Below are 10,576 nucleotides of genomic sequence, written 5' to 3' on the forward strand. Positions count from 1 at the left end.
CACGCAATGCCCCTGAGCACCTCCCTTGGTCCAGGCAGGTCATGCAAGAATAACATGGAGTAACGGATGTGGAGTCACATGTTGAGTCAGAATCACATAATATTCTGAGTTGGATGGGACCCACAAGGATCCTGAGGATATGGCCCAGAAAAGGAGCAGGGTACTTCAGGGCGTGCTGGACCTCGGCTCGACTTTCAGCTCAGGGCTGGACACCTGGGGAGCAGCAGGGTATTTATGTGCTGGCTTGGAGGGATTAATTTTCACAGTAAATAGGGACACCAGAGGGTTTTTTTCGATATTTATTGGTCAAGATTCAGTTTTGCAGAGTTTTGTGGTAAGTTTATAGCTTGCCCAGGCAGGAGGGCGGCTGGAGATGTGGTGTGGGCAGCATCCTGCAGAGGGATGCTGCCTGCAGCCAGCCAGGGAATGTGGATGGTTCCTGCAATATCAGCTAAAAACAGGAGCTCTACTCAGCCCATCTGAGCTGTGCCCCCAGGAAGGCTCTCAGCACTCTCAGACCTCTCAAGTCAGGTTTTTAATGCTGTGTGCCATTCTCTCTGCATACACACACAGCCCCCCGCTCCCCCTCCCGGAACCCTCTCCAGCTTACTGGAGTGCTTTCAGGAGCAATTTTTTTCTCTGTGCACGCCTGCCTTTCCTCCAGACCCCCTCCCTGGGGACAGACAAGCCCGTCCTATCAACCTCAGAAATGGTGGCTCCTATCACAGCTCACAGCCTCCTCCCCAAACCCGCAGCCACAAAGGTGGTTGCTCAAGTGTAGCATTCCTGCTCCCTGCGTCCCGGGAACAGCTGTGCCGAAAAGATGCCGAGAATCCCTGCGAGGCTCCAAGGAAAAGATATTAACACAGGAGGGGAGCAGCAGTGATATAATAAAAAGTCATAATAAAAGAGAGAACCACTGAGTGGATTAGCAGCCCAAACGCCGCTTGGCTTTTGGTTTCCTCTCCTCCAGCTTTTTCTGCGCCGCACAACAATCTGCTCAAATTCCTCCATCCCGGAGACACTCGGCTCCTGAATTTCAGACAGAACTCCTGGACGTGTCCAGGCTGCAAAGGCTGAGGGCATGGCTGAGAAACTTCACTGCACTTAACTCCACTGAGGACATATAGGCACAGGCAGCAGGCTTTGGACACGGTGTCACACAGCTCCCCGATGCCAGGGCTCTGCTGCAGCAGGGCCACCCACTCCACACGTGCCCCCTTGGGGAAATGAGAGGCAGATTTGAAGCTTGGTGTGTATTTCTCAAGTACAAAACAGTAATAGGATACACAGCACTGTTTTTAAATGTGCCTGCCACATGCCAGTTCTTCCCTACTTCATGCAAGTGTAGAACAGAGATTCACAGAACATCGTGAGTCGGAAGGGACCCACAAGGATCACTGAGTCCAGCTCCTGACCCTGCACAGGATCTGTCAGCAATCCCACCCTGTCCCTGAGAGCATTGGCCAAACACCCCTTGAGCTCTGGTAGCCTTGGTGCCATGACCACTGCCCTGGGGAGCCTGTTCAGTGCCCAGTCATCCTCCAGGGGAAGAACCTTTTCCTAATATCCAACCTAAACCTCCCCTGACACAGCTCCAGCCATTCCCTGGTTCCTATTGCTGGTCACCGAAGAGAAGAGATCAGTGCCTGCTCCTCCACTTCCTTTTCTGACGAAAGAGGGTGTTTTTTCCCTGTGGGGCTACTCCAACAGCACTGACCCAGGCTCATGATGGGATGCAGGGTGGACTGCCCCCATAGGAGCAAGCAAACCCACCGTCCTCACCCACCATGCACCTGGGTCCAACACCCAGCACAAGGCGTGCAAGGACAACATTCCCCTTGGCTCCCAGGACGATTTTGGGGACACAGAGCATCTGCTGCCAGGAGCCGCCGGCTGCGCCAGGAATTTGGGATGAGACAGGAGCGAAGGGGGCGGCTGTGGTGGCGGCAGCTGTTCCCTGCCCACAGGCCTCCCGGCCACGCAGGGCATTTAAATTTTAAAGCACACTTGACACGGCTGCTTTCTCCACTATCCCTGTCCAGCTCACAGAGACCCTGTCCTGGGAGTCTCCAGCTCACAAGGCACCCATGGGTTCACTGGTGGCCAAGCTCCTTCTGCCCACCCTCAGCACCTTGGTCTTCCTCCCCACCATCAGCATCGCGGCCAAGCGGCGCTTCCACATGGAAGCCATGGTTTACTTCTTCACCATGTTCTTCGTGGCGGTAAGATGCCCCCATATACCCTCCCCTCTCACCCCCCAGGCATGTTTTATCCCCCCCCCAAATACCCCCTGCATCGGGCCCCCCCTTGGAAGGGTGTCTGATCTCACCCAACAGCAGCGAGTGCAACCCCCAGAATATCCATTTTCGCTTATTTCCCACCACGGGTGGTGCTGATCATCTGATTCTTTAGTTTAGGATGTCCTACAGGGTGGCCTTACATAGATTCAGTGGTGTTTTATGGTTGTAAAGTTAGGACAGGGTCTGGGTGCAAAGAGCCTTGACTGATTTGCAATGCTTTGGAGTAGGCTTTTCTCTTTGTTTTACAGCTGGTAAGTGGCCATGCTGAATTTGGGCTTTAAATTGCATCCAGAATCTCTTGCTATGCTTCTGTCATTTTAGCCAAAAGCACATAGTAGTTGAATTATTGATTTTGCAACTGCCAGCTGGGGATGGGAGCAATGCTGGAGTCGGGGGAGTTTCTGCACTGGGAGAGACTAAAACATACTGCTGAGCTATCAAGGAAAATAATTATTAACCCTTCACCTGGGTTGAGTGTTTTGAAACGTGTGTTTCACCAGGCTCTGAGTCGCCTGGCACTGCTTTGTGTGAAAATAATGAGTGGAGAAAGTCAGTTGTCTGTGCATATACAAACTATTCCTATTCCTGCTCCCAGCAATGCACTGCCCTGTGCTTTGTATTCCTGCTAAGTGACTCCAGATAGACACCAGTGGAGCACCCAAAGCAGCATTCCCACTGGGAAAAATCTCCTGTTTAACTGCATGGCAGTGCTCTGCTACGGAATATGAAGAAAATAGCTCAGCAACCCAACTGATACTGCATTTACCTCTAATTCCCTTCCATCTCAAGGCATCTCATGAGGGTTGGCACATCCCTTGCATGAAGAAACTGAGGCAGGGAGTAGGTAAAGGATCTTCCCGGTGTAAAAAGCTCTTTCACAGCAGCAGGGCTCCGAACAAGGATGGCCTCTTATTCCTTAGGATCCACCACCATTTGAGCCTCCAATTAAAGCACGGTGCAGGGGGAGAAATTCTGCCAGTTCTATAAAAACGACAGGACTAGTTAATATAAAAACATCCCTGAGCACACCACTCCCCCCTCCAGCTCCCCAGGGAAGCCAGACATCTACAATTTCATTTTGCACGGGGTTTGTGTCTGCTCCACCTCCCCGAGAAGTCAATAGGAAAATTGGCACGTGTTTCCACGGGAGGTGGAACAGGTCCCTGACGAAGAGGTGGAAGAGGCAGAATATCTGTGCACGGGGAAAGGAAGGAAGAGAAAGAAGGGGAGGCAGCTGCCAGTGTGTTTGGAGGAGGGGGTGGGGTGGGTTAGGAAGGGCAGCAGCTGCTGCTGTTGCCTTTCTTGTAGCATCCCACTCCTCCTCCCCCAGGAGACCTCGCCAGAGCAGTGAAAGCATATGTCCATCGCAGACAAGTGCCGCGACGCCGGCCAGAAACACGCTCTTTGTCTTCCACCCTCTCTTCCCCCTGTCTCCAGACTCCCCGGGCCCAATCTCAAACAGGGAAAAGAATTACTGCTGTGGTGCAACCTTTTCTAGAAGCCGCAGCGAGCCAGAGGACTCGCAGCAGTTCCCATTATAAATAATATCAGCATCCCCGCTGGGCCGTGACAGCGAGGATCGTTCCAAGGGCATCCTGCCAAGCAGAGAAGGGACTTCTTCAGAAACAGCAGAGCACGCTGGTGCTGCCACTAGAAAACTTGCAGGGCTGAGAGCTGGGAGGGAGGAAAAGGCAAGCGCCAGGCAAACACTGGGAGCGTTCCTCTGATTGCACTGGAAAATTTCTCTTGGCTTGGTTTGCGTTTGTGTTGCATGACAATGGGGTTTTTTTGCAAATAACCTAATCAATGAGCTAATGGGCAGGAACCAGAGGCTTTTAAGGGAATGCACTAATGAGTGAATTCCCCAGCATTCAGACTCTGGCTGTATAAACCCTGTTTAGCCTGGACAGTGACCTGGCATCCATACACATTTCATCAGGACACTCATTCTGAATTGTTTTACAAGAATCTTTCGCAATTAGAACCATAACCCCAGAGTCCTCCTGCTGGAGAGGACGTCCCCCAGTGCCTAAGGCTCGGCTCAAAGCAGCTTGGTCATCAGATTGCAAATTCTGGCACAGACCAAGAGGCAAATTAAAGCTTGTCTTAGTTTGTACTAAGAGAGAAGAATGCTGATTCTTGGGTAATTTGCAATTGGGAATGGTGACATTATCCCCCAACTATATTCATTACTGCATATCAGTGACCCTGGTGCATTTGACACTGTTCTGTCCCGGCTGACTATCTTCCCAACAGCCACAGTATTTCAAACCAGTTGATAAGAGCCTTTACCCATGCTGGTCTGTGGGTAAGGAACTAGTTTTCTAATTTTTTTTTTTTATTTTTATAGTTTTACCATGTGTGTGATGGTCCTGGCCTATCAGTGCTGTGCTTCATGCGCTACGACATCCTGGAGTACTTCAGCATCTACGGGACAGCCCTGTCCATCTGGGTGTCCCTGATGGGTAAGCACTGGGCTGCCGTGGTTCCTGCAGAGCACCAGCACTGGCAGGAAGGGCAGGATTTGTCAGGATTGCTGGTGGGATAGTTAGTGGGTACAATCCTCAGAAAAGCTGCTGCCTTTGAGCTTCCATCTGCAGGACTTAGCCCTGAGGTTGTCCTTTATGGAAGTCAGCCTGTGCTATGGATTAATCCTGTTTTATATCATTAATGCCTTGGATAGTCATTGCAGTCAGTAGGGTCCAGGCACACATGAAACTGTCCTGAGTGGTGGCTGGGGGAGTTCTGCTCTTACAGATAGAGCTGTGGCACCTGGTGTTTGTGTTAGTTGGGTGTTCCTCTGCCTGCACCAGCTCTTGTCTTGCGTGTCCTTATAGCAGCAGAATTATTTACTTCAAATTACAGCAACAGTTTGGCAGTCTTGTGCTTCAGTTCAAGGCAGGACAAGACTACGACATGACTTAGTTTGAAACCTCATATACCAGGGAATTTCCCATTTTCCCTCATTTTCCCCATAATGGGCCCATCAGCTTGTCTCGTCTGACCTGGGGGCATTAAGAAATGTAGAGTCTGCCACTTCCCTTGGTAGCATGAGAATCAAAGTGTCAGAACAAATATATCTTCCTAATTTATCAAAGTCTAGTCTGGGTTGATGGGAAATATTAGATCTGCTTAGAAAAAGCAGAAATTTGTTTCACTTCCTTTTTATGAGAAATCCCGCCCCTTGTTTTCCTTTTCCCACACTCGCTTCACTCCCTTTTACTTTATTTTGCTCCTCATTTGCCACTGAAACAAAGCATAATAGAAATTTGAAAAAAAAAATGTGACAAAACTAAAGAAGGGCAGCACTCTGATGTACACCCCCAAAATCCCCACAGGACTTTCCCCTCCGCCCCTCAGGATTCTAGGGATGGTGCAGGATCTCCAGCTGGGATGGGGATTCCTGCAGACCCTGAGTCCACCATGAGCAGGGCCCATCCCCTCTGCCAGGAACAGGTTCATCCCTCCTCCCTTTGCCACAGGCAGCAGCATTCTCCTTCCAGTGCACGTGACAGGATAAACCTTCCATGCAGGGAAAAGAGTGGGGAAAATATCAACCTTAGGAATGGCTCTGTCCCTCTAAAATGCGAGTCCCAGAGTGGGCTCCCGCACTGCACATGGCACCTCAGTGCTCTCTCTGATCAGCAAGAAAAGGCAACGAGGCAAATCACCTCCAAAGGGTATTTCCAGTGGATAACAGCAGTGTCAGGGTAGGCCAGAGCTGATCCAGACACTTTGGCTCCTCGCAGCAAAATTCAACTTGATTGCTTCATTACTGCATTCAAAAACCCTGCAAAAAAAAAAAGAAAAAAAATACAAATCCTGGACTACGACGTTTAAAATATTGACCCACTGGGAAACAACAGAGATTAAAATGCGGACATTATCCCTTAGCCAAACTCCCTATAAAACCACGATCCAAGGACATGGAAGGTGTGGTGACTGAAGCCCAGGGAAGCCTCTCGCTGTGGCTTGTAAAGCCCGAGCGCACATGTGCGGACGCAGACCCTCGGGCAAGCTTCCCGGAATGCAAATCCAGGACAGCCATAACACAGCTGTGCAAGCTGGAAAAGCATGGAGCCCACTGGGATCCATAACTTTTATCAGTTATTACCCCATTCTGTGCTAAACAAAAGCCTCTAATAATTTACTCGCGCTGGCGACTTCCAGCCCGCGATCCTCAGGCAGGTGCCGGCGTGGCCGGGCAGCCTGGATGGACCCCACCACACGGTCCCGCTGGAGTGGTGGGATGGAGGCTCTGCTGGGGTGACCACCTGGCAAGTTTGGGAGGGTGGGAGATGGAGGATGAACTCAAGACCTGATTGCAGGATCGCTGGGTGGAAGTGTCTCGCCATCTACCTCTGGCGTGTGGTTTTAGGCAGGAAAGGGAAATCACAGACTCACAAAATGGTTTAGGTTGGAAGGGACCTTAAAATTCATCTCGTTCCAACCGCCCTTCCCTGGGCAGGGACACCTTCCACTAGGACAGGTTGCTCTAAGCCCTGTCCAACCTGGCCTTGAACAATTCCAGGGATACAACATCCACAATTTCTCTGGGTGGGAAGTCTCCTTTAGCCTTCCATAAGCAACACTAAAACAAAACCCAAAAATCAGCTACTAAACCCATCACTCAGCTGCCTCAGGATGGTTCACTTTGCCCTCACGTGCCTCAGTTTCCCCAGCTGTGTGGCACAAGAAAGGCAAACCAGACAGACACAGGGCTGAGGGTCCCCAGGGCAGGTGGGACAGACCCCAGTGAGGCTTTAGGGAGCAGCTGGAAAACAGTGGGTGTGTGAGCTGATCCTCCCTGTGCTTGGTGCCCTCAGCCCTGGCAGAGTTTGACGAGCCAAAGCGATCGACCTTCATCATGTTCGGCGTCCTCACCATCGCCGTGAGGATCTACCACGACCGTTGGGGCTACGGCGTCTATTCGGGGCCCATCGGGACAGCAGTGCTGGTGATAACCGTGAAATGGGTACGTGGGGCCGGGCAGGGAAGGGGCTGAGCCCTGCACGGATGGCCAGCAGTTCACTCCTCCAGATCCAGCTCTCACAGCACAGGCCACAGAGGTGATTAGGCAGCACTTCTCCTCCGACCTGAGCAGAGAGCAGGCAGACAGCAGGCAGCCTGTGCGATAAATGCCAGATTCAATCGGTCTCAGCAATCCACCACACCTCCCGTCCCTGCGTTTCTAATCAGGAGGAACGTATTTATGGAGTTTTTACAGCTACTCAGAGGCGGAGGGGTCTGGTAAACTGCCCCGGAGCCAGGGGAAGATGTGGATAAAACACGGTGATAAAGTGGGAAGGAATCTGCCTGGAGTCTGCCCGAATCCAGCCGGGACAGTCAGGCATGAGGCGGGGAAGCAGGAGTGGGCAAGAAGTGATGGGATAAAAACTGCAGGAAGATGCTGCCAAGCATCATGGAAATACAGTGATGCAAGTCCCAGCTATAAATGGTGGCTGAGCCCATCTAACTGCCCAGCCAGCAGCTAAAAAAAAGTCACCACCACAGGGAGGGGGTGGGCAAGGAGGAGACCAAGGCATGGGACCACCGTGTATCCCCCAGCCCCCAGATGCTGTGCTGAGGTCTGCTCTCCCAGAGACTGGGTTTGTGAGGGCACACATTCCCTGAGCTGGGTTCAGGGCTGAATATTAAAAAAAAACAGCTTTATGATGAGGAATGAGGCAGGGGGGGCTCGTTGCAGCACAGGGGCAGAGGTGTTCCCCACACACAGGCAGATCCCACAGCCTGGGGGAGCTGGTCAGTGGGCTTTGAGTGGTTTTATCTCGGCATTCATGGGATCTTCTGGATGTGGAGCAGCCAGCCAAATCCAGGTGAATACACTTGGTGTGCTCTCTCCTTCCTTCCAGCTACAGAAGATGAAAGAGAAGAAAGGGCTCTATCCAGACAAGAGCGTCTACACCCAACAGATCGGTCCTGGCTTCTGTTTCGGAGCTTTAGCACTGATGCTGAGGTTCTTCTTTGAGGTACCTGTTTGCACACTCACTCTCCCTGACTTTACAAGGTGTAAGGGACATTACCAAGATAGGAGACCTTCCCCCTTCTCACTACTGGACTGCATTCAGCCTAGGACAGAACCCAGCTCAGGTGTGGGGCTCCAGGGCTGGCACGCAGTGACGAGGGTCCCTCCATGCCTGTCCCCATCCCAGCCCCTGGTCCACCAGGGACAGCTGCAACAGCAAGTGTCATGCAGGGTGATGCTCACTCTCTTTTTCCCCCTTAAGTGAGTCACAAGGACATAGGACACGTTTACTTCAGACATCCGTGGTCCTCAGAGTGGCTTTGTCAAGCGTAAGCGAGATTTTTTTGGAAACTGGGCACGGGTGACTTAAGGACACCTCGCAGAGGGACTGGATACAACCCAGGCATGGCCGGATCCAGAGCTGGCTCAGGCCAAAGAAAAGACTCTCAGTTGACTCCCAGGGGCACTCGATGCTGTGTTTATATCCTTCTGCTCCTGCCTCTGGCCAGCCTGTCTGTCCTGTCCGTCCGTCCCGCGCGGGGCAGGCGATAACCCCCCGACACAGCTGCCTGCGCTCGGCCCCGCCGTTACGGCTGCTCTGTGCATTGGGAGCCGCTAGATACGACCTCACAGCCGTCCCCCAGGATTATTTTTCAAAGCATTTTAGTAATTGCAAATTCTAGCAGAACATAAAAACGTCACTTAGCAAGAGGCCGCCTCCCCGTGCGGCCCGGCCCCGCTGCCGCGTCCTTCGCGGGGTAATGAAACACTTCATTCAAGAATTGGGAAATGTGCAAATTAGAACGTGTTAAATCCACTTTGCCTCTTTTTTTTCTTTTTTTCCTTTTTTTTTTAAACTGGAAATCCTTTCTTCTCTGACAGCAAAGAGAGGCAGAAGGTTCAGGAATATTTTCTTTATTCCTTTCCTTCCGGCTACTTGTAGAACTTTCGTGTCGTGCGCCTACACGAGCTCCCCCCCACCAGCACTGCTGCTCCCACACCTTGCTAACGCTTTTCCCGCTTGCAGGAGTGGGATTACACCTACGTGCACAGCTTCTACCACTGTGCCTTGGCCATGGCCTTCGTGCTGCTGCTGCCCAAGGAGAACAAGAAGGCTGGGAGCGCCGGGACCCCCGCCAGGCTCGACTGCTCCACGCTCTGCTGCTGCGTCTGAGCCCCCCGGGCAAGCCAGGCACTCGTGTTCCTGCTCCTGGGGCAATGGAGCTGCTCAGCCAAAAGGAAAATGCCTGCCTGCTGTGTTTTCCTCTGGCACACTGGCATCTCTTCCCACCCGCTCTGTGCCCACCCTGGGATTTTCTTCCCTCAGAAACCTGGCCTAGTGGAAGGTGTCCCTGCCCATGGCAGGAGGGTTGAAGCGAGATGGACTTTAAGGTCCCTTCCAACCCAAACCATTCATTCTGTGATTCACCTTTCCACTATCAGCCCTAGCAGAGGTTGTACTTCCAGTTGGGTACATATCCATACTTCTCCCTGGAGGAGCACTCATCAGGGCTGTGACCTGTCCCCTGTGCCAGGAGACCCCTGCACTCCTGGGCTATGTCACCTCCTGGGCTGCCCCTTGCACTGACCTGGGAGGACCCCAGTTGTCCCCTCTGCAGATTTTCTCAGCCTGAGCACACAAAGCTTGGTTTGCAACACCCAGTTAACAGAACCTGTATTTTTGTGAGATATTGACTATTCTATTTATGCATTCTCTTGATGTAAATAATATATACTAACACAGACTTTGCAAGTGTGCAATGCCAGCATTTCTTAAGCGAGGCAGGAAACTTTCCAGCTCCACTCAGCTCAGCCGAGGGGAGATGCCAGTTCCAAAGCAGGGCTCTGGGCACAGCCACCACAGCCCCCCCACAGCCTGGAGGGACCTGCAACATTGGGCACTTTGTCCTTACAGACCTGCAGGCACAGGCAGCAGGTGCCTCATTGGTATGGAAAGTACATGGAAAATTAGAGGCAGAGAAAAGAAGCTCCTGGAGGGATGGGGAGAGCTGTAAGCCTATAACATCTCCTCTAACAGACTATTTACTATAGCAGAAGTGTATGATTTATTTAGACTGTCTGGGAAAAATGCCAAGGCTATATGTCATGGACAATTAGAGCAGTATTGATATACAGTGATGTCCACAGAAAGCCCACATTAAGCCTGGGTTCCTCTGGAAGAGAAATCCACCCCAGTCATTCATCAGAGCAACTTCCTGCGACGGGGCAACAACCAAAACTGAACAGGCTTCCAAAAAAAATATAAATGAATTATGAACCCCCCATT

At 51.8% G+C, this 10,576-nt stretch overlaps 1 protein-coding gene across 1 annotated transcript; it reads left to right on the forward strand.

The window, feature by feature from the left end:
• Positions 1-2,029: 2,029 nt before the first annotated feature.
• MYMK (myomaker, myoblast fusion factor) lies at positions 2,030-9,470 on the forward strand. The gene is made up of 5 exons (XM_027887174.1): positions 2,030-2,225; positions 4,654-4,768; positions 7,130-7,278; positions 8,177-8,293; positions 9,317-9,470. Exons 1-5 carry the CDS (start codon positions 2,091-2,093, stop codon positions 9,461-9,463), a joined length of 663 nt encoding a protein of 220 aa, XP_027742975.1. The 5' UTR covers positions 2,030-2,090; the 3' UTR covers positions 9,464-9,470.
• The last annotated feature ends 1,106 nt before the right edge of the window (positions 9,471-10,576 follow it).

The sequence above is a fragment of the Empidonax traillii genome, unplaced genomic scaffold (assembly GCF_003031625.1).
Source record: "Empidonax traillii isolate 1590-97213 ecotype Southwest subspecies unplaced genomic scaffold, ASM303162v1 scaffold204:size1584377, whole genome shotgun sequence".
NCBI classification, from domain to species: Eukaryota; Metazoa; Chordata; class Aves; order Passeriformes; family Tyrannidae; genus Empidonax; species Empidonax traillii.